The following is a 24,153-nucleotide window of genomic DNA, read 5'->3' on the forward strand; positions in this document are numbered from 1 at the left end:
ATGCTGTGGAGGCCTCCAGATTCAGAGAATGAACGATCTGCAGGCAGAAGCCCTCTGCTGGGTTTGCCCCATTCCTGTAGAGCTCTGATGAGGGCCCAGTCCCAGTGCCATCCCAGCCACCATGGTAGATTATTGTGAGGAGTGCAGATGCTCAGAAACCAGACCCGCTCACCATGCAGGGCTTCATAGGTTTTAACAAAAATTCTGGAAGACAGTGAGTAGTCAGTGCAGAACGGGTCAGGAGTTTTGTGCGTGTCCAGCAGCCTGTCTCACCAAGGAGGAGGCCAGTCCCATCCTGCATTAGCTATTGCTTTCAAACCAGTATGAGTGAGTACACTCCCTGGTGACCAGTTGAGGAGAAAGGAGGCCGACTGCTGCTTAAGGGAGTTTTGCTATAGCTTTGAGGGGCTGTGACCCTTGCTTTTGGCATGGAAACAGCAGGGTCTGGAGTGACTTCTTGTATAACTGAATTCCCAACTGTTGCTCAGAAATTCATTTCAGTGGGAAGTTTCATGGTCAGTATGTTGTATTCACTAGGGGTGGGATTTTTCAAGGCTGCATAGGGGAATAAAATTAATGGGAACAGGGCATCCTTTAGGTTGCTTTGAAAGTCTCAGCCTACATTCCTTTCGGCAACTGTCTGCCTCAAATCCCTGTTGCTTCCTCTCCTCCTCAAAGAGCAAACCTCAGAACTATCTCCTTAATATCCAGTGTGGTAGACATAAGATACATAAGAGGCTGAACAGCAGACAGGTAGGTGAAAATTTGAGGCTGGGAGCCTTCCAGCACCAGCCAAAGAATAATTTGCACTTTACCCTCCCTCTCTCTAAAATCAAAACATCCATGAGACACTTGATGAAATCAATCCTGTCATGACCTGCACTTCTTCCAGTGAGATGTCTGATCTATCCACCTTCTCACCTGGTCCAAATACTACTGTGGATTGAAGCAGACCATGGAAGAGGAAAAAAGGGGGATGTGGGGAAAATGAAATGGAAAGAGTCAGCAGGATGGGGGCTGGAAGCACTTCAAAAAGGCCACCTGGGGTAAACGAGGACAAGTGAGTGCAAGAGGGTATCCAGCCATCATACATTAGGTGGAGGGCCAGGATACAGGATTTCTCTTTCAAGCTGTAGACTGACCATCCCAGATAAAAATGCAAACAGACATCTTTCTAGCAGAGCCATAAAACAGGGAAAAGAAAACATAGGCTGCCAAATGGACTCCAACTTAATTTACACCTTTAATGCCACTGATAAAGATTTACAGATTTGGAGTTGCTTGTTTCTTACCCTCTGTAGTTACTCTACAAAAGGGAGGCAGAAACCTGACATCCTGGCTTTGCTTCTATTTAGTTTACCAACAAATACCCTCTCTCCTCCTCTCCTCAGCTTCAGAATCCTTGAATCTCCTGCTGCTGGCAGATAATATGAGCCGTGGGGTAATTTATTGAAGTCCCTCTTGGCCTTCTTACAGCAGATCTTCTGCTCCAAGTCCTGGCCACTCTAATACGCACCTGGGAGCTGGCCAAGCTCCCTGCTGCATGGTTTGTGGAGTTTGAGAGACTGACATTCATGCCTTCACATCAAACACAGCTCTTGCAGGCCTCATAAGTCTTCCCAACGGCCTTCACATTCTGCCCATTAAATGTCTGATTGAAAAACTTGACTTTCCCTTTTCTTTTCTTTTTTTTAACTATATTTTACTGTGGCTTCTGGCTCCCATGCTAATCCTAAATAAATGTTGCTCTCCCTCATCAGAAGAAATCAGTGTGTCTGTATTCCACTGTTCAGAGCAACTACAGGTTTTTAAAAGGGCCAGCTCCCCTCACCTCGACATTCCCCTCCCAGTGCCTCTCTGTAAACTGGCTCCTTAGCATGCTTGTCTCAGCAGCACAGCTGCCACTTTCTACCTCAGGGTCAGGTAAGGACAAGTAGCCAGGAGTGGGGAATTGGCTGTGGGTGGGCACCTGGAGACATGAGTTACTGTTGAGGGTCCAGAGGATGTGCAGCGTATGTGGTGGGGCTGGCAATGGAGCACCTCCAGCGCCAAATGCTCTCAGACTCCTGGAATATTCCACTGAGGGAGGTCAGCTTGCTCTGTGATAAGACTGGTTCAGTAAGCCAGGGCAGAATACAAGGCAGACCCAAAAAAGAGACAGCTGCAGCATTTGCAGTGTGGGCAGCAAGCTGCACTCCCTTTCCTAGTTACTTCTGACAAAGTGAGATTTTCCCTTGCGTGGCTTGGGAAGGATGGCAGGGAGCCGGAGGCCTAGACGTGTTAATTCCAGCACCACATCAAAGTAAAAAGCCGTGTGAAAGCTAAGGATCTTGCAAACCACACTGTGCACCTGTGCAAACTGAGCATTCCTTAGATAGGCCAGAAGCTCAGGGCCCCTTCCCTGCTACAGCTCTCTTCTCCGGGAGTTGCATTGCTTCCAGATAAGTGCCTCCCATTCATTTCTGAAGAGCAACAGTGACATACAGTGGCTAGATCATTTATTCCCAAGGGACTTTTTGGTAAGAGCATGCATATGACTGTCTACATCTTAATAGGATGTTTCTTGTTTAAAGCATATTGCTGCATGACTGGGATTTTTTATACCAGTGCAACTCCATCTGTGTAGTGACACCAGGGTAAAGTCCAAGTGCAAGTGTGCTGGGCTGGTGTAAGAGAGGGACTTGCCTTGCTGTGATTTACACCAGTAAATTCCACCATGCTTTGAGTGCAACCACAGTGAAGTAGCCATACTGGAGCAAAGAGCTGTAGTTGAGAAAAGTTTTTCAGTGCAGACTAGATTGTTACCCTTTATCGCGAAGTTCCAGCTTTAAAACTGAACTTCTGAAGGTTGTTGCCAGGCAGTTGACCCCCAAGATTTTGGTTTTGTGCAAATAGAGAATCAAAGCAAACCAAGCAAAAGCTAATGTTAAGTAGGATGTCTCAGCAGGGTAATGAATACAACTTCAGTCTGAAACAAAAACAATTAAATCAGTGATGCATTTAAGCCACAAAAGTTCACATCCAAATCTAGGTTTCCCCAAAGTTCGTGTGGTTTCAGATCCATTCTGTTGATTCAGGTCTGCTGTTGATATATTTACTTCCCTTGTATTGTCTGTAGCTCAGATACTTGTAGTATGGTACATAAGCTGGTCAGAAGCAGGGTGGTCTTCTGAATAAAACACTGGTCTGTTTTAAACCGTGATGGTGCCACTGACCTTCTGGGTGACCTTGTGCAGGTCACTTCTACCTTGCTCTACCTCCCTGCCTTTGCCTTGCCTATTTGGTTTGTAAGCTCTCCAGGGCAGGAGAGATCCCTCTGTGTGCTTGTACAGTGTCTTGCACAACGCATTGTTGAATGGGAAACCCCATGAACTTCTCAAATATAATGGAATCTAGGAAGTGTAACCACCTAGCAACTGTCCCAGCTGAGTGAAATGCAAAAAAGAAAACAAAGGAGCATAAATCACAGAAAGGCAATGGTTTCAGTTTTAATCTTGAATTTAAGAGATTCATGCTAACCGTTTCCCTTAAATAAAGTGATCCCTTCTTAGCTTTGGTCTGAGACATGTCCATTTGTAGCCCTATAAGTGCTCCAGCACTTTGTAGCGCTAAAATAATTAGAACACCAGTGGAGGTATACACACATAGGTAGCACCCTGGCTGGAGTGCTCCAATATCCCTGCAAAGACATGCGGTCCAACCAGGGGGCAATACGGGGCTGTTCCTTTGCTTCTCCCTACATGTAAGAGATCTTATCAGTGATCCCAATCACTGACAGCCTGCTCTCTCCCCTGATGGGAGAAGGGAACTGGGCAGGCTGTGAGCCTCTCCTTGATCAGGACAGCACCAGCTGCCTGATGCCTCCCCACTCTCCCCAGAGGCTAGTGAGAGAGCCATTGCTGCCCTCCAGTGTCCCATCAGCAAGTGGCAGGCTGCTGGGACACCACTTGTCCTGGGGCCCTGGCAGCAACAGCAGCCCTCTCTGCTGCCTCTGCCAGAGAGGTAGCAGCTGTCCTTGCTGACCCTGTGGCACAAGCAGCCCTTTCTGTCTCTGCTGCAATGGGAGCAGCAGCATCTTTTGCTGTGGAAAAGAGAGCTGCAGATCCATGTCCTAGCTGGGCGGCAGCTGTGCTTTCTGGTGGGCTGTCGGAAGCCAGATGCTCTCTTTCCCTCTCCTTTGGACAATAGTATAAGGAGGGGCAGGTGACAGGCACCTGCCCTGGGCACCAAGTTGGCACTGGAAATACCCCCACTCCTGTAAAGATCATGCCCCAGCAGCATTCTTATGCAGGGAACTCCAAAAGAGACTCTGGTTGCTGTTGCTTTAGTTTAAGAGCAGCAGAACTGAAATCAGGCAGAGCACACGTGGACTGGTTAGAAGTTCCCAGCTGGGTAAGGCTGGTGCCCCCATCCTTGCTTTCAGACCTGTGCCCTTCCCACTCCTGGAACCTGTGTCCCGCGCTCAGAACCCTGTGCCCCCCCCCTCTCCTGCAAAGCTTGCCTTGGGTGCCTGCTCAGCTTGTTATGCCGCTGCCCTTGGAGCACTATGGGAGGCCGGGGGACCAGAGATTCTGTCATGCTACGTGGAAGTGTTCAGATGTTACATGTGGTGCTACCAAGTGTAGTGCTACAGAAAAGTTCCTGTTTGAAACAGGAGCATTTTAGTGGTGAGTCCTCCATTTTGGTGGCTCCACAGACACATGATCATAGGCACACTTGTATATATAGTGCTAGAAATGTAATGTGTCTACGGCTGTAATCATGTAGCATTAATTTATACCACAATCCACTTTTGTTCCCACTCCAGCCACCCACCAACCACTGGGGCCTCCTGGAAGTCCTATGATAAAAGCATAGGGCTGAGTTGTAGTGGTTAGATGACTCCACATGAAACATTTTGCATGAAGCACGCAGAGGGTGTCAGACTGGCCCTTGTCTTTCCTTGATTTTTTGCCAGTATTAAACCGTCATTGATCACTGGAAAACTTTTCTTACTGATGTAGCCTAATGCCATAAAGATTTAGTGTGCTGCCCAGGAAAAGGCAACACGAATGTGCCTCCAAAATAGCCATGTCAGTAGTAGTATGCCAGCACACTGTTGGCTTGTACAGCTTTGTAATGTAGACCAGCCCTTGCTGTGCTGTTGGGGCAATTCCCTTTACCAGAGCAGGGTTATGAGAAGTTAATCCAACCCATTGCCTCCTAGCCTTATTTCAACAATGAAGGCAGAGTTGTTTCTTTGCTTACCAGACCCTGAACATATTCAGAGGTGGGCAGGATTTGGGTGTATCTGCCTATTGTGCCCTATAAATGTTTAGCACTGGCTTCCTAGTTTCTGCCTGTTGATAGTAGAGCTCAGAGAAGGGAATTAAAGAAAGACGGTTCCTGGAGAATCATACTAGATAGGTTAAAATCACAAGAACTATTGATCTTCATTCATGAAGACGTAGGTGTTGATCAGAAGCTGGAGTCTCCAAGAAGTGTCTCCAACCTTAGAAAGTACCTCTCAGTTGTTCCCCATGTGTGATGGCTATGACATATAGATCATTGCCAGGGATCAGATTCTGGAATAAGTGAGCCTTTCTTTTGTATTTTTTTAACTCTTTTATTACTTCTTTGCAAGGTTTTCTTGTCTTAGCAGCACAAAAGACAATGTTAATCTGTTCTGGCATGACAGTTCCTCTACCAGAGAGGAATTGACAGCTTTGAATGGAGTGAAGAGTTTGAAGAGTGCATAGGTGGAGGAATTGTTTAGGGTGGCATGACAAGGACTAATCATGGAGCTGGAATCAACAATTGATGAGGCTCCTTCTAGTCCCGTGTTCCCATGAAGGGGATGAAGTTAAGCAAAGGAAAATTTCAGCTGTGGAAGGTTAGTGAGATAGATTAAACAGGCATTATCTCCCCAGAGAGAAAGCATCACTACTTAGGACAGGTAAGCCTAGACTGGACAGAGCACTATGAAATGTGCAAAAGGGACAAGAGCTAGAAAGAGCAAAGGTGCAGAGCTACAGGTTTTGGGCCCTGAGTCAGCCAAAGGCTGACATGAGAAATCAATGAGACCTGAGCAGATTCTGAACACTAAGCAGTTGGTTAAATGTGGCTGAATGGAAACAGATTTCAATACATGCTTAATTGAGTTGTTCGGGTATAGTTTAAATACATAAGATGCAGATTCAGAGAATTCATTAAGCTTAACTTTAAGCATGTGCTCATGCCTCATTCAGGTCCATGGGATATAAAGGCATTGCTGAAATGAGGCTTTTGATGTCTTTATTCTTTTATTCTGTCCTCAGGGAAAGATGCTCTGAAGGCTGTGCTATGCATTTTTAATGATCATTTGCATGCCTATGAAAAGGGCTGCCTAAAATTGCCCCACATTTGTATTTCTAGAGGGTGTTACTGTTGTCACTCCTCCCCCCTCCATTTCCTTCTTCTGCTCCTTTTTAGCCTTGTGCTGCCTGATAATCAGCATGTGTTGTGGGTCTGAATTCAGTTTCCATCCAAGATCTTAATTTGATCTTCCTTTAGGGAAGTCTTAAGCTGAAGCCACAGAAGTAATTGCCCTTAATAACTGAGGCCTTTCACTTGGTTGCTCAGGGATGTCTCTCACGTGCACAATTCAGTAATTATCTTGTGTGCATGTTTCCCAGGAAGCTCCTGAAGATTCAGTGCCTGGAAAGTGGAGTCTGGGAGGAAGGCAGCTGCGTTCCTGTGCTGTGTGAACCACCCCCTCCTGTTTTTGAGGGGATGTACGACTGTACCAATGGTTTTGAGCTGGACAGCCAATGTGTGCTCAACTGCAGCCCCCAGAGTAAAAGGGTAAGAATGACTTCTTTAATAAGTATCACAGAAGCAAAACAAGCCAACTCCAGGGCACCCTGGTATTGCCATGGCATGGCCTGAAGGCAGTGTATTTGCCTAATGAGACTTACTGCAAAGGATACTCCCATGCAGCTCTGAATTTATTTGCTGAAACACAAGTTCACAGTATCCTGGTTGCATTCATCAGCTTGGGTGGGATTTACTTGGGAGTCAGGCAGAGAAATTTTCACTGAAGCCTTTCAAGTTGGAAGAGCATTCTTTTGCTGTACCTTTAGTAGGACTTGGGACCCCTGCCCTGTAAACACTGAGCCACATGCTTAAATATACATATTTAATACCTCTGACTTCAGTGGGACAATTCTTGTGTCAAAACTAAAGTGGATGGAGCTAGCTCGTGAGTGGAGCTAAAATGATGGGGAACCTGATAAAGGGCCTTGATCAATAGAGCACTTCAGTTTGAAAGGGATTTAGGTACGTGCACAAAATTAAGCACAGTAAGTGTGTTGCTGAACTGTGAACTAGATTTGTTTGTTCAGCCTGAACTCCTGAGAATTGAAGACAGCCTGGACTGACTCAGGATCCTGCGTCTGAAACCAAGTCTCTCTCAACACTTTTTTACTGACCCACCATAGCCAGCCCCAGATCCTTTTTCTGTAGAAGGGGAATATGGATTAAAATACAGCTCTGTACCAGATCTGAATGTTAGTACTGCTTTTTTGATTTATCATGCTGTTTGGCACACGAGCTAAGGAAGAAAACTGCTCTTCTCCTGGCAGGGCTGTTGAAGTCCATTTTAGTTTAGTAACACTGAAATATTGTGTGTGTGTGTGTGTGTGTGTCTGTGTGCGTGTGTGCATGCACACAGCAAGTGTTACTGGGTCAAGGACAATGACGAGGGGCATTTTGGCTCACAGCTTGTCTCTTTCTCTGTTCTAGTGAAAACGTTCCAACCCAAACTGAGCCTCACACCTCATCTGGCCTTGGCACAATGATCTGAAAGCTGCTTTAAATAGTTCAGTGTAAAATAATTCAACAAGCTCAACTTCAACACTATTTTTAGCAAATGAACTTTAGTCTCTAGTCTCTATTCTGTTCACAAACTACCTGTAAACTTTTTGTAGTCTTCTAAAGATCTGTTCAGTCCTCAAAATGATTTGGCAGATAGTTTCCTATGTGAAGAAGGTATCACTTAAAGTTTATATGCAAATTGGTCTAGTGATTGAGGAATTAGCCTTGCATTTGAGAGAACTGGGGTCAGACAGACAGTCTGTGGGTCTGCCACAGACTTCCTACTATGGGTCAAGAGCAGGATGGGCAAAGTCTGGCCTGCGGGCTGGATGAGGCCCGCAGCAGACTCCATTTCCCAGCACCCCTGCCTGCATCACTGTGGCCAGGCTCCATGGAGACCCCAGCAGTGGCAGCAGGGCTGGACACAGGCACGGGCAAACTGGGCGGCCGCCCAGGGCCTGAACAAAAAGAGAGGCCAAGCATGGTAATTTTTTTTTCCTTATCCAATTATTATTATCATTATCTCTGGCAAAGCAGGCCCAATAGTAAAAATTTACCCAGGGCCACCAGGAGTCTAGGTACGGTGCTAAGCGGCAGCGCCGTGACAGCGCAGGGCCAGGGCTTCCATGGAGACCAGACCCTGCAGTACTGGCAGGGCACACAGCTGGGCAGGGAGCCACTCTGGGACTGGGATCTTGCGGGTGTGACAACAAGGTCTGAAACTGGGGCAGAACTGTGATCTGCTGCCCACATGCCCTTGCCCAGAGTATGCAGGCAGTGGATCATGGCTCTGCCCCAGCTCACCACTGCAAGATCCCAGCCCCGGCTGCAGAGCTCCTCCCCAGCCAGTCATGCACCCTGCCAGTGCTGCTGGGGCTGGTCTCCATGGATCTGCCTTTTTGCCCACTCCTGGATTAGGGGCTTAAAATAGGTGTAAGAGAAATGTAGTTGAAAGTCTTCCATGAATGCTTGTTTGCCAGGCCTTCTGATGATGTTCTTGCAAAGGAAAGCCTTGCCTGCTGAACTGTTCCTGAATAAACAAAGGTACAAAGCTGTTTGCTGATCCTTCATTGGAAGGCCTGGTCACCTGCAGGCTGTCGCCTGATTCCTGGCTGCAAACCTGTCAGCTGGAATGCAGGTATATGGGCTCTGAACCAGCTGCCTCAGTGGGCCAGCCACCAGCCCTGTGACACAACAATACTGGTATTGCTTTGCAAAGCACAGTGCAGACTCTATCCTGTCTGCTGCTGTCATCTACATTTCAGAACATTCTCGTTCTGAGTTGTAAATACATAAATTGGGCTTTCTTTCTCCCAGTTAAAGGAAGCTTTGCATATGTTGTAGATGGTGCTGTGATGGTGCAGATACTAATAAAAGAGATCAAACCCATCGCTTAGGAGACAGCTATGAGTTGCATATGAGGCTCAGCTCACCTCCCTTAAAGGACCAGACTAACCACAGCAATTATTCCCCCTGTAATATTTCTGTAAGAAACTATGATACAACCTCATTATAACAAACTCCATCTTTTAGCATTCTCAATGGCAGGAAGTGATTGTCTCATGATGATGATGCAGCTGTTTGCAGAGGCAGAACGTGGTAGTTCTGCTCCCTCATAAGTCACAGTGCTCAGGGTAGTAGTGGCTGCCATGCTGCCAGCAATGACTTGGAAGTCAGTCAGTAGATGCAGCAGCTGCTCTTTGGCACCCTGCTCTTTCTTTAAGTAGGTACCTAGGACTGCTGCCCTAGCTGCCCTCCCTCTTAGTTATGCTACTGGCAAATTGACTGACCCTGTAAGAATGAACACACTCTTTTAATGAACTTTACTCCTGGTCCTGTGAGTTTGTTAAGATTAAGTTATACTGTAATTGGCACTGTCAACAGCTCTGTTTGTCTTTAAATAGATAATAAGTAGCTGAAAGGCTAGAAGCAGCTGGAGATTCCCCTTTGTGTGTGCTCAGGGAGCATCTGCTAATGTTTTAGCACAGCTGGGCAAAGCCCTGTTTGACTAAGGTCATAACTGCACATACTTTCTGAAAATGGGCTTGCCCGGGAGTGGGGTTGCTTATTGTCAGGTTACCACTAGGCCATCATGCACAAGGGCTATTGCAACCATCTCCTTAAAACACATTAAACAAATTTGCTTTACTGTCAGAAGATTGGATGGTCCACTTCAGCTTGTCTTAGGGCTACATGCTTTCCTTGAAGTCCATTGGGAATGTTGCCTTTGATTTCAGTGGGAAAAGGGTAATTCTAAACTTCATTTTCTGAAATTGATGCAAACAGGAGGTAGATTCTTTTTTACCATTATTCATGTAGCCTAGACAATGGACATGGGTAATGTTATTTGTGTAGAAAAACCCCTGCAAATTCAGAGAGCCCTGTGCACTAACTGAATGTAACAGTAATATGGAATCCGGTCTCTTGGATATTTTAGGTTCCCATCCTGTGCACCAAAGAAGGCTTATGGACAGAGGAGTTCAAACTGTGTGAGAATCTGCAAGGGAATTGTCCGCCACCCCCAGAGCTGAATTTTGTGGAGTACAAGTGTGAACAGGGGTATGGAATCGGTAAGGACCAAAAAATTGATTAATTGACCAATTAAGCACATTGATTTCTGATTAAATCCCCTTTTTCTTGTAACAGGCTGCTTATTGAATCAACCAGGTCTACTGCTATCCCTGAGGACTAGCTGGAAGGTCATGATGACTCTCCTGCAGTAATGATAAAATTTATGACCAAATTCTGTTTTCTTTTTAGTCTTCTTCCTGAACATAAAGCCAATGGGGCTGCTTATGCATATGCATAACATCTGGTCATGTTAGTAGCAGAGTTTTAAAGCTAATGGCTTCATTGTAAGGATCTGTCTTTCCCCCAAGAAAGGGGAATATGTCAATGAATATGGCAAACTTAGTTCTTTGTCATAGCTCACAAGTCTTTGCCATTGTTTCTCTTACAGATGGTTGTGACAGTGATGATGGTAATGCCTAGAGGGGACTGCATGAGTTATAGCCCCATGTAACTGGGTGGTTTTGCTCTGCCAGGGTCCATGCAAGCTGTTTCTTTGGTGTAGGCCTGCTTGGATTTATCTCTTTCCTGTTTTAGAGGAACACTGTGACACTCAGTCAGAGTTGCCACATTTCCCTTGGCTTTGTAGCTTAATTGAATGTTAAAGCAAAACCCACATAATTTCAAAGCAAACACATAAATCACCCAACTTTGATTAAAACTGTGCCCAGGCTTATACAAAAGCATGGTAAGTTTTGCTAGACTTTTGATGAAGGGAGCATGAATTTGAGATTTTGATGAAACCCATGTATTTTCCCATGGTTTGGGGGTTCAGCTGGAACATTTTGTTCAGCTGTAATGTGGCTATATTTCTTGCTATATTCATTTTAAGAAATAGAAAGAGCAGCACTTGAAGCACACTGAGTTATTATCCTAATAGAGAAAAAATTACAGAGGTAGCAATATTATCAGATAGGACATCGCACTGCTGTTCAGAAGACTTGGCTTTTATTCCCAGATCTGCCACTGACTTCCTGAGTGACCTCAGGCACATTCCTTTTTCTTTCTCTGTCTCTGTTCCCTCTCTCCCCCCACCCCCATCCTTTCTCTGTCCTGCCAGTTTAGATTATAGGCACTTGCTATGTGCAGTTCCCAGTACAATGAAGCTGTGAGCAAATCAGGGCTTTACACGTTACTGTAATAATCATACTTTTGTTGTGATGAGCTGCTACAGTAACTCTCTAAACCACTCCCAATCCATCCTGGCAAAATAAACTCAGATGCACTAGTATCTTCCTACAAAATGATTACCAACCTCAGAAATAGTGCACAAATGGGACAAGCCCTCACAGAGGTCCCTTTAATATGAAATGGAGAGTCACCACTGGCCTTGGTATGTGTTACTGAGGGAGACTAAGACTTGTACTAATGAGTAGGTGCATTAGGTAAATGGGCATTCGCAGCAGCATTCCCCAAACCAGCACCGGTTGCCTCATGAATCCCAAAGCAATGCAGTAGGCAATGTCAGTAGGTACACTGCATGAATGGTTCACTGCCTGAAACTCATGGCTTATCTTAGGTCTGGACCTTTTACCTGTTCAAATCTCTCCTTCCCAGAGATTTCTATGAAGCAGAGATCATAGCTTTTCTGTATTATTCTAAATACTTTACTTTAGCCTTTAGCTTGTAGGAGGCTGAACTCATTGTGCTGACACAGAAAAGTCAATGTGTATAGTCTGCCTGCATTTTGAAACCCTGATTTAATGCCTAATTAATTCTGAAGAATGCCATATTGTGCTGTTCTCTTAGGAGGCTGGAAGACAAAAACTGTAGGCACATCTCTTGTTCAAGGGTTTTCAAGCAAAGATTTGCATTGCCAGGTGCTGATTGGCTGGGAAATTTTTAAGACAGCTCAAAAGTTAGAAGCTGTGCACTCAGTTCCATAGGTTGTATTCTCTTGGCATCAAATCCTGGTTCCCTCGAAATCCATAGACGTTAGGATGGTGGCTTGGCTTGAGGGAAAGACAATGCAGAAAGCATAATATCAATAGTGTAATTGCTTTGGGTGCTGACATGGAGGAGGGCCCAAAACAGTAACCACCCTGCTGCAGACTTTTGTGCTGCTGCTCCCCAGGACTCAGGGTTCTGCTTAATACACAGGACAGCCCTGTGTTGATGGCTGTCTCTCATGCCCAGCTAGGCTGCCTTTGAGGAGAAGGTAGAGTTATCTTTGTACATCAGTCACTTTGATGCTTTCCAGTTGCTTACTTTTTTTTAGACCTTGTTTCCTCTGATTTTCCAGTTCACAGAGGGGGGCAGCATAGGAATTGGCTGTGTCACTTATTCTGGAAGGGGATTCTAGCCCAGACCTCACGACTGAGGGTCTTCCCAGGGCTTGCATCCATCACAGTTCAGCACCTAGCTCTTAGTACCAGACTGAGGGTGTTAAACATAGCAGTCAGGGCTGCACCGATAGGGGCTGTGGCCCCCCCTCCCCTCCCCTCCTCAGCTGTGAGCTCCCCCAGTGCTGCATTGCTGGGGGCTCTCCTCTCACTGACATACTGTATGTGCAGGTGGGTGACCCCCCACTGCTGCACCATGCTTGACGGTGTTCTGCCCCCTCACCTCCTTGGCTGCAGGCTCCCCCACTCCACTGTACCATGCACTCCCCTGACAAGGTGGGCTGCACTGAGCATGCTGCCCTGCATTGCCCTGCCCTCTGGGCAGGGGCAGGAAGCAAAAGCCGGACAGGGATTAACCCCTCACAGGCTGCACATGGACTGCTAGTTAGACAGCCCTGCATTAGACCATGGGTTCCCTGCAACAAAAGAAACTGTTGTGGAGAGACTGGGCATCAGTGCAATACTCTGAGTGTGCCCCCAAACCTTTTGTCTCCTCTGCAACAGGTGCTGTGTGTACACCATCCTGTATAATCCCCCCCAGCGACCCAGTAATCCTGCCCGAAAATGTTACTGCTGACACTATGGACTACCGACTGGAACCTCCCAAAATCCAGGTAAAGAGAAGGGGGCGTTCTTCTGCCACTTGAAGGGCATTGTTTTGAGTCCATTGAGCTTGGCTGCCTTAGCTGCTTTTCAGCACGTGCTGGAGATTAAGGGAACAGCTATATTCTTCCTTCCAGCCCAGGCCCCATATGGTGCTAGAGTAAAGAGATGGAAGATCCAGAATGAGAGAGACTGGAGGAGAGTGTTTGCTAGAGAGTCTTCAAGGATCTGCTAAAAAGGCTGTCCTCTCTGGAGACATGGTACTTGTTCCCATGCTGGCAGCCCATGAGCATCAAGTGAACAGGCACCTCTGCTCAACGAGCAGAGTTTCCAGCAGGCTTGGCTTTTAGTGGGAGTTGCCAGGGCCTCAGCCTTTTGGAAAATCAGACTCACTTATTTCAGTGCCCAGTAACTACAGAGTTAGGGGCTTTCCCTGAAGCATCTGTTTGTGAAGATTCTGCCTACAGCATGTTATCACTGGAACTGGACGCACCACCTATAGTTAAGACCCAGCATGAGACTAGATAGAGGGTGAGAAAGAGGCTGAGGTGGGAAACTGATGGGGCTGACACAGGAGTAGGTTCTGGGTAGAAGGAGGACACTGATGGAAAGGATCAGACCTGAGGGGATAGTGGCACAAGGGCCTGTGCCCATTAGAGCACCCTACCCTACCCAGTGATACCCAAGTCTCAGCAGTCCTCTTCTCTCAGGAAATACCTGTGAATTTCACACCCCACCATGCCCTCTGTGAGGTTCACACGGGGAAGGACAACCTGATACTGCTGTTAGTCTGATCTGTCTCCTGGTTCCTCAACCTAATGTGCAAACTGAAAAGACATGATCCATCTTCTGGCATCACATACACAACAGCGTGGGCCAGCAGCACAGTTGGAACATGTAGGACTCCCTCACAGACCTCTGCTCCTTGAGCTACAGTGATTAGCACCACAGAAGAGCCATGAGGAAGCCCATTTCCAGAGCAGAGGTTTGAACACTGCACAGTAAATAAGACCATGTAGAGGAAAAGATGAAATAAGTGAGCTCTGTCCATGTGTGATAACTGAATGAGGCAGGGGTCCTGCAGAAAAACACAGTGGGCAATCATGCCATTAAAGCCTGGATGTTAATGGGTATGCACAAAGGAGCCAAAAAAGGCCACATGGGCAGCCTGGATTCTGGCATTTCTTGACTTTTGGGTGCTTATCTCTACAACTTTAATAGTATTCTTTTAATATCTATTTAACTATGACTAATATAATATACAGCACAAATATAAACAGGAGGCCACATAGCTTGGTGACTGCTTTAGGATCCGTGAGTTGCTAGAAAAATCCAGGATGGATTTTCAATAGCATATCAGGGATTTAAGAGCGTGAGTTCTACTGCATTTTCAATAGGCCTTTTAATCCTAAAGGCCCTGGGTGCTTTAGAAAAATCCCTTCCGTGAGCCATTATTGTTAGTGTTCACATAAACGCGGACAAATACGTTAACATCTACGTCCTTCTGTTTCCCGCCCCAACTCAGTAGTACTGCAGATGAAACTTCAACCAGGGGTTTTAGGCAAAGACATGGCAGGGCACTCTCACCTGTTTGACAGCTCCAGCTTCTGGGATCCCGAGCACTTTATTTTCAGCTCATGGCCATGAAGTATAGAGCCTCCTCCTCCCCACCCCTAGCTCACTTTCCAGCTGAACCACTCAAATAGCTCAAATATTTTGGACTAACTTTGTGTTTCTCCAAAAGCGGCTCCATCAGGGGTAATATTTCTTAAAATAAAAATGAAATGCACTGAAGGGGGTGGAAATAAAGCAAACAATATTATTAGGAGCCAGTGTTCCCATCCAACTGCCTTCCTCGCCTCCTGGGAACCCACAGGAGGCCCAGGGTTACCAGAACTTCATGCCTGTGGATACTACTGTGCGTCAGTTTGAATCAGACCCACTACAAATTACTGACCTGGGAAGGGCCCAGTATGGGGGTGGGGGGAGGTCCATGGCATATGGGATCATTAATTGGGCCTTGGATAGAGGCCTCAAAGTTGAGGGATCGTATCGCTTGGCCTCTGGGATGTTAGCTTTTGGCTTTCTGTCTGCTAGAGCCATGGCCTCTCAAGCAGGGGAGGCATTTTGCGGGGGAGAGGAGAGCAGAGGTGGGAGGAGCGGGGGAAGGTGTTATTTTAAGAAAACAGAATTCCCCTTGCCAGGAGCTGTCACTGGAACGTATTGTTTTATTCCCTTCCTCAGCCTCTGTTTCTTTCTTGCTCTCTACTGGTGCACAGACATACGCGTCTTTCTTCTCTCTCGGCATGCTTTGCTCCCTCAGGCCGTGCTATTTGGGTTTGCAATCACATCCATGTCTGTAGGTCTTCCTGAAAGGTAGCTGCAGGGAGGGAAAAGGGGGTCAGACTGGAGCAAAGAACGGGCCTCCCTGGTTCCATTCACCTGGAGTGAGGTGGGTGAAATAGTGGACTCAGGTGGGGTTAAGTTTCAGTTCTCTCTCCTCCACTGACTCATTATACAGCCTGAGTGACTCACTTTATCTCCTTGCTCTAATTCCTTGACCAGTAATATGGGGAGGCTAAACTGACACCCATCTGATGTGAGTGTCAGGAGGATCATTTAGTCAGTGTTTGTATGCAACTTTGGACTAGGGAAGTGTTCAACATGGCCGTTAGGTGAAATTAATTTAATGGGATGTGTCTGCCTTAACCCAGCATGCTGTGTCCCTGTCCCAGATGTGGCAGCCTCTCGTCAGGAGTTCAGGCACGCTGGCTTGGAGGTGATGACTTAGGAACAAATTCACTCCTGGTGTCTGAAGAGGTTCGAACTGGGGGTGAGAACAGAGAAGAGAAAAGTCAGGAGATGAATACGAAAAGAAGCAACGTGTCAGGGCATTCGAAGGGGGCTGGTTAAACAAAGGTCCCCTTTGCACATATATTTATGCTGTGATTACCATGGTAATTGTGGTATAAATAACAAGGGAGCTACACATACTACACACCTTAAATTTAATGTGTGGCCGAGCTGACAGTCAGTTGATTGTCAGTTTGGGTTGGTGGCACTGAGATCTCAAACTAGCCCCAAGACAGTCCCTGACAGACCAGCCATCAGCTGATTGTCAGCTTTGGCCAGAGACCTCGCTCGGGTCTCAAATGACCCTTACCTGGTCTCTGCTGGGCCAACAATCGCCTGATTGTCGCCCCAGCAGGAGCTGCACTAGGGATGATTGCAGACCCCGATTGGATCCCACACCCCAAATCAGCTGATTGTCAGCCTCAGCCCCAGATCTGCCTCCTGCCATGCATGTACAGCCTGACAAGGGAGGCACTTGTTGGGATTGGAAATCAGATTTGATGGCACATTTAAATGAACTTTGCCAGGGGCCTGAGTGACTCATTTTGTTTCAGAGGTGGAAGGGAGGGGTTTGAGGATGACAAGGGGTGGAAAAGACAGCAGTGAGACCACGAGTGCTGTGCAGCGGCTCTGTGAGCACTACATTGGTAAAAACTGCATCCCGTCAAGCATGTGGAAGCCTAGCACAGAGATTTGTGCAGACTGGGTGGTGCCTCTTCAGAGAAGCCAAGCAGATCACTCAGTTGTCCAAACATCCTATTTCAGGGGCCACTGGGTTTCCCAGCCATCCAAATGTGACCATTCCCTGCCAGTGGGAGTTCTTAGCTGGCTGAATATCCCGATCCTTGGCTAATTTGATCAGTGAACCCACTGGGCAGTTCAAGACTCTCCATTTATCTTTGTATCTGAAAGAATGCATTTTTCACAGAGGAACTGCTGTCATGTCACCTTGCTCTTCCATCCTCCCTGGCAGAGTGACCTGGGGAGGGAAGGGAGGTCTGCAACTGATTACATACTTTTTAAAAAAAATACATGATTTATTAAACAATAACTCCTCTGCTGTGTCACCCCTTGCATGTGTGGTACCTAGGATGTTTTCACAATTCAGCCATCGGTTTCTACTACTTCAGGTTTCAAAGTCTGCTTTAATTTTGCGTTAAGGAAATTGTGCGTGGTGTTTTTCCCCTCTAAAGAATCATGTGGAGCCCTAACAGTCAGTTTTTCAGAGTTAGCATGATTTGAGTATTGAGTTCAGAAGCCTTTCACATGTTACTGTAGTATCCATTTGGTCTTAACCACTCACTCTGTAATTCATCCATAGCAGAGGTAAGTATGTGTGTGTGTGTATGAGTGAGTGTGTGTGTGTGCACGCGCACGTGACTGAGCCTGACTCTGCACCATTGGTGCCAGTGATTTCTTTGATATGAACACTGGTGAAAACTGGATTGGGGCATTAGTGCTCATTACAAATAAGAGGGTTTTAAGTAATAGGAAGAACCAAGCAATGGATGATTAAGCAAATAGAAGGCCCTTGCTTTCAATAGACTTGGGTGTCTTTGCAAAATAGCAGCCTTCAGTGGTGGGTAGAGCCAGGCTAGTCACTCTGCAACAGACCTCTGTTTAGCTCTGCTGGCCCACCTCACTATCAATGTGCAGTTCTCTTACAGTTTCAGCTCTGGAGCCCTGACAAGCACTACCATATCACTTTGTCCCATTTCTGAGGAGCCTCTCTTGAACAGAGAACACAAATTCTGCAATTAGCCATGTGGTGCTTTTGTGACATGCTGACAGCTGCTTGGGAACCTGAGGTTTCCAGCTGCATTTCCTGCGGCGGAGTTGAAGTGAGAGTGAAAAGCCAGTATATTGAGCCAGTGCATCACTTGGCTTCGTCATCCTTCTGTCATTTATAGTTCCCCTTTATTCTTTGCTAATTTTTTGTCACATTGTTTAAAGGTGCCAAATCTCAGTCCCTGTTCATTTCAAACACAGGAGCACTGTGCTTGAAGGACACTTCCCATCCAGACCTCCTCTGCTGGAAGGATTTGGGCTGGGGATCAGAGCTCAGTGGGGCAGCAATACTTGGGGAGAAAATCCTTGAGGATTATGCAACAGATGCACCAAAATCTATTGCAGAATTTAAATGATCATGGCACTGAGATTGCAGAGGTATAATGATCCTAATACCCTTGTAGGGAATCCTACTTTCCTGACTGACCTGACAGTTTTCTTTTTCTTTCTCTTTCCCTCTAGAATATGGTGTGCACTGGCAGGTTGCGATGGTATCCAGACCCAACAGTCATTCACTGCATCCAGTCATGCGAGGTAAGCCCCCTTCATCAACAGACTGCAGGTTGTAGGAGCATTTCTACCTGAGTTGCTGGGATTTCAAAGGCAGTTCTTCAAGAAGGTACGGCTAAATAGCTGTTTCAGAGTTTGACTATGCCAGGATAGGGTTTTCTGGCTTAGAAGAGACGCCACAATGAACGAAGGAAAAATCTATACCAGCTGGGTAATGTGGCGATGATTTCGGAGCACCCTACCCTGCCAAGTAGTGAATGAAGCTCAAAAGGTTCAGACGCTGTATAGTAAGTGTACCCAACATTTAAGAAAAATGGGAATCATCTGAACATTAGCCAAACTCTCCAGATGTTGCATGGTTCCATGTGTGACTTCTAGCAAATTGGCCCAGACTAGCCATAGGAAGTGTGAAATGAGAAATAATCAGAGCACAGGTCCATGCCACAGAGTTCTGGGAAAGATTTGGACTTCCTCAAAGCATGAAGGTGTTTGGATCCAATGCCTATGTTGGAATTTATTCATTTTTTTAAAGTTACACTCTGGGAGAAGTCTCCTGTCAGCTCTTCCATTGTACCATCTGTCCCCTTTTATCTCTGATATCCTCAATATCCAGTAGGACAAACTGGACAGGAATTTAATTCTGCAGTGCACACTGAGAAGCTTGTGAATGAGCATGAAAGGGTGGAAACCACCAAGTGATGAACTCAGACATGTAGATACGGATCCTCACTCACTCTTTAAATGTCTATGAGCAGTGAGTTCCAGAGACAAGGGGCTGAGTGACTGAATCATTAACTGATGGTAAAGTGCAAGTAAGTACTAAAATGACAAGTAGCCCCATGAGCATGCAGCACACTATCTCACAGGACTTAGTGCAGGCTTGAGTGCAACCTTACATTATCTGGAGCACCATACAGCATTATAAAATACTGTTTTTGACATTGCCTGGTGTCTCTGGCCAGGACTAGTCTGATGATTAATAAAATTACAAGATGATGCTTCGCTGTAGAATAGGTCCAAGACCGCCAAGCATATTTTAACTGAATTGCTTTGCCTGCATTTGCTCTCCTTTGGGACTGGCTGTTTCAGAATATTCTAGCAAATAGAGTAAGTGATAGAAATAATCCAGGAAAATGAATTCCAAATCCAAAATATGAATATTTGTTTAACCAGAAACTCTAGAGTAATGCTTAAAAAGTCCAGGGCCAGAAACATGCCCATGTGATCCATGTACCTAATCAAAACTCCTCAAATTCCCATTATCAGATACTCACAACAAACTGTTCCTGAATAATACCATGACTAAGAATCTTTTGCAGAAAGTATTTAGCCATTTATTTTGAATTATGACCAGAGATGAGAAAATTATAAACATTTTGGAGACAATTGGCAAATGAAAGAGTCTGCCTTTGTCAAATACAATATTCATTTTTAGGAATGTTTGAAAAAAAAATTGAAAATTGAGCACTCCAATGATTATTTTATGCTGATGTTTTAAACTTTCACCAAGGGAAAATAAACAACTTTGTGAAGCTTTGCCAAAAAAAAAAGTGTTTTGACCACCTCTTTGATTGCAAATAATTTTCTCAACCCTAGTTCTATTCACAGTATTTGATTCACAGTTTAACACTCAAGGGCACTGTGTTATGAGGCAGTGAAATACAAAAAACCCCTAAATTAAAGTTGGTGTAATTAGTAATGATAGTTGCAGGAAGAGAATCTGCTTTGGCAGGAAATGATAGATTTCTCATGAAAAAATCCATGTTTACTTTGCGGGGGGGGGAAAGCTTCAAACCTGATAATTTTTCACATCTGAGATAAGAACTCAAATATTTTAATCAAGAATCTTTATTTTGTTTGTTGTTTTTATGAAATCCTATTTTTTCAGTGGAAAAGCTTTTTGTTGAAAAAAATGTTCAAGCTCCATTAAGAGGCAAGCAGGATTATTATTTATCTCTTGGACTGTAGTATTCCCAAAAGGTTTCATCCAGGTGGACCCCTTTGTGATAGGTCTACATAAACACTCCTTGCCCTAAAGAATTTTGCATTTTAAGAGGCAAAACTGAACTGGTGGATGAGATGAAGAAGGTAGGTGGACTTAGCTAGGGGATGGTGAGAAGTGACAGCCAGTTAGGTACAGTGATCACAGCCCAGTGTTGGAGACTGTTGTATTCATCCTGGCTGGGGTGTATTTTAAAAAGTCACTCAGGAACATAGAGACTGACACCTCTAGAGTTAGGCTGAACTTGTAACAGTGTCTTTTCTGTCTTATGGCTGTTCCATGGTATGTGATAAATACCCAGCTCTTACATGGCATGTTTCATCCAGAAACTTCAAACTGTCTTTATTCTCATTTAGCACAGAGGCTTGCCCAACATCATCTCACAGGCCAGCGTCAAAGCCAGAAGTAGAGGCCAGGGTTCCTGAGTGCCGGGCTAGGGCCCCGTCCTCTAGAGTCTAGACCATGAGATCAAGTTCTGAGCTTGGTGGTTCCAGTTCCCACCTGAGTGGCACCCGCTAATTCCAGCTGGCAGTTTTAGCAGAGCCATGAAGGCTTGTGTCAGGGATGGGCATTGTACGAGAGAAGTCTGGCATGAGGGAAGCTGGTGTGATTCAGGTTTGTGAATAAATAGAAGACTTGAATCTCTTGGGATGCTAGCCTGGCACAGCTCAGCACAAGCAAGACATTCAGTGAAATCAGAATCAGAGAGAAGTAGGACTGGAAGGGACCTAGAGGTCATCTAGTCCAACCCCTGCCTGAGGCAGGATCATTCCTATTGTATGCTAATCCATTGTTTAACCTCTTAGCAAAACTATGCAGTCAACCCTGGCACAAGACATAACACCTTCAGCTGCTACAGGTAAAGCAGGGGCCATGGCAGCCAACATCCCACAGCTGCAAAAGTTGTTAATATACCCCTAAGAGACCCCAAAAAGAGAGCCCCCTCACCCCACCAAAGAAAGGCAAAACCCCCCACAGTTTATACCAATCTGACCAAAGATTAAATTCCTTCCTGACTCCAAATATGGTGAGAGGTCTGACTGAGCGGAGAGGCAAGAGTGGTTCCTCTACTGGAGCTCAAGGAAATAGTGTACTGGTTTAAAATGGCTTAAATATATATCCAAGGTCACACAAATTTTGCTTCATGACTGTTAAACCTCATGACTCAGTATACAGGAGAACTACTAACTGGGCCTCTAGATTAGAGACCAGGACAAAGACCTAAAGTAGAGGTGGGGTGGGACAGATTTTCCCATCTCTACTGTTGTAGGACACTTACGCCTTCCTCTTATGCCGCTGGTGCTGACTGTTGTCAGAGGCAGGCACATATCCCTTCCACCATCGAGTCACTCCAGCTCTATTTATAAAACATCATCATAAGCTCAGCTACCAGTTGTTGGATTTCTTTTGCTTTTTCATCCCTATTTCTCACACTGAAGTCAGGTAGCACCCCTGTGTCCTTCTCCACCTCACTTGTTTCCAACTGAGAGGCTTCTGCCTTACAGCAGAAACTTTTGTTGTAAGTACTCCAGTGTATGCTCTTGTAGTTTCTAGTTTCCTGGTTCTCAAGGTCAGCCAGTTCTTTGTGGGATACCTTGGTCTCCTCCAAATATTGAAACTATTTCTCAATTTTGTCAGCAGCAGATTTCATTAGCACAGTCTTTCTTTTTAATTCAAGGTCACAGGATTAGCATATTATACAAGATCAGTCCCATGATTGATTTTTGAGGGATGCTGCTAGACCTTTCTCCAGCCTTTTGCTTCCCCTTTCCAACACCTTTTATCCAGTCCTGACTTACCTTTCTGTGTCTCCCTAATTCCAGTCTTCTTCAATTTTATTAAGAATTTTTCATGTGGCCACATGTCAAATCCTTTACTAAGTCCAGATGGATTAGACCTACTGTTTTTTCTTTGTCTAAAAAGTCAGTTATCTTATCAGAGAAAGATATCAGGTCAGTCTGGTATGATCTACTTTTCATAAATCCATCTTGCATTTTATCCCATTTTCCAGTCAATGGCTTTAATATTTCTTTTCTCCCAAATGTGTTCTGAAGTCTTGTTTGACTACTGAGGTCAAACTAATGGGCCTGTAGTTACCTGAATTGCTGTTTTCTCCCTTCTCTAATATAGTATTACTTCAGTCCAATGGTACCACCTTTAACAGAATCATAGGGTTGAAAGGGACTTCAAGGGTCATCTGATCCAACCCCCCTCAAAAAATATGATGTCTGGACTTGCAGTTTCATGTGCCAGTCCTTTTAAAATTCTGTCATGGAGACTCTCAGGTCCCCCTGACTTCAATGTACTGTGTTCCTTGAGGTTTGCTCCCATCTCAGTTATAGTAATTACCATTTCCACATCCTCATTCTCATGAACTTGCCTAACTTTTGTTTTTATTGGAGCTTTTGTCAAAGCAGTCATTTAGCTTTTGGGCCATAGCTAGATTATCTTGAACCTCTCCCCTATCTTCATTGCATTCTGACCCCAGCACCTTTTTCCCTTCTCTTTATTTATATGGTTGAAAAACATTGTGCAGTTTGTTTCAGTATCCTTTGCAAGATGTAACTTAGTTGGGCCACAACCACTGGCTGTGCTGGAACCCCTTTTAGCTGCAGTTTCAGTTTCTCCCTGTAAGGGTCACTGTAGGGTGGGGTGCAGGATTTCTAGCTGAGTGCAGACTCCAAGGTGTCCACCCCCAGATGGAGTAATTTTAGGGAGAGCTAGTTTCCAGATTTCCTGCTGGAGATTTCTAGTCCCTCTGTGATGACATCAGAATAACTCTAACCTGTCTTTATCATGTGGCCGGCGCTGGAAGAGACTGACTACTCTATGTCTCCTCCTCCTTTCTCTTCTCATTAATCTTGCTGGTCATCTGACTCTTATCTCACTGTTTCTGCCAAGCTTCCTATCCAGAGAGTGCTGAGGCACATAGTGCAACGAGCAAGGGATTAAAAGCATCCTGAGAGCTCATCAGGAATACACGTTGGGGCAGTGTGCGCTCTACCTCTCAAGGGCCAACAGAACATTTAATCCTGTGGCATCATTAGAAAACCAGATGGCAGCAAGGGGGGAGAGAGAGGGAAGGAGGAGGTACACTGGAAGGTGCAGGGAGATAAGCTCCCAGTTTGAGTCAGGAGGCGAGATCAGAAAGCCTGCTCAGCTGCAGCTTTCCCCACGCCCGGCTGGGCATGTGGTGCCCAGCACACACCCCCAGGTCCGCTGCCCTTCCCTGTGCTATCTGCTGCCCAAAGTGGTGCAGCTGCAGCAGGAGGAAGAGAAGCTGCTGGAGGCAGGGGGAATCAAGCAGTACCCTGGCAGCTGCAGCCACCCTGGGAGCAGCCCTGCCAGGAAGCTGTGCACACTGGCCTGAGTTGGGAGTGGGCAGGGCTCAGCCCCATATGGAGTGTGGGCTGGGGCAGCTGTGGGCTGGATGCAGTCAGTTGGTAGGTGCACACCTGCGGGCCGGATCCAATCAGTTGACAGGCTGGATCCGGCCTGTGGACCATATTTTACCCACCCCTGCTCTAGAGGTTTGTACACAGGACCAGGAGTCAGGAATTCCTGGATTCCTGTTGTAGTCTTGACACTAACTCACTGTGTGGGCTTGGGTAAGTAAGGTAAGATTTCTGTGCCTTTGTTAGTTCACTTGTAAAC

General features: G+C 45.8%; 1 protein-coding gene across 1 annotated transcript in view; it reads left to right on the forward strand.

Moving 5' to 3' along the window:
- Nucleotides 1–24,153, forward strand: part of PAPPA2 (pappalysin 2) — a 172,922-nt gene that overhangs the window by 123,930 nt on the left and 24,839 nt on the right. The window contains exons 18-21 of the mRNA XM_019530580.1: nt 6,654–6,822; nt 10,271–10,403; nt 13,248–13,357; nt 18,450–18,521. Of these exons, the coding sequence (XP_019386125.1) occupies nt 6,654–6,822; nt 10,271–10,403; nt 13,248–13,357; nt 18,450–18,521 (484 nt within the window). The remainder of the gene's footprint in view (nt 1–6,653; nt 6,823–10,270; nt 10,404–13,247; nt 13,358–18,449; nt 18,522–24,153) is intronic.

The sequence above is a fragment of the Crocodylus porosus genome, unplaced genomic scaffold (assembly GCF_001723895.1).
Source record: "Crocodylus porosus isolate Cpor-Errol unplaced genomic scaffold, CroPor_comp1, whole genome shotgun sequence".
Lineage (NCBI taxonomy): Eukaryota > Metazoa > Chordata > Crocodylia > Crocodylidae > Crocodylus > Crocodylus porosus.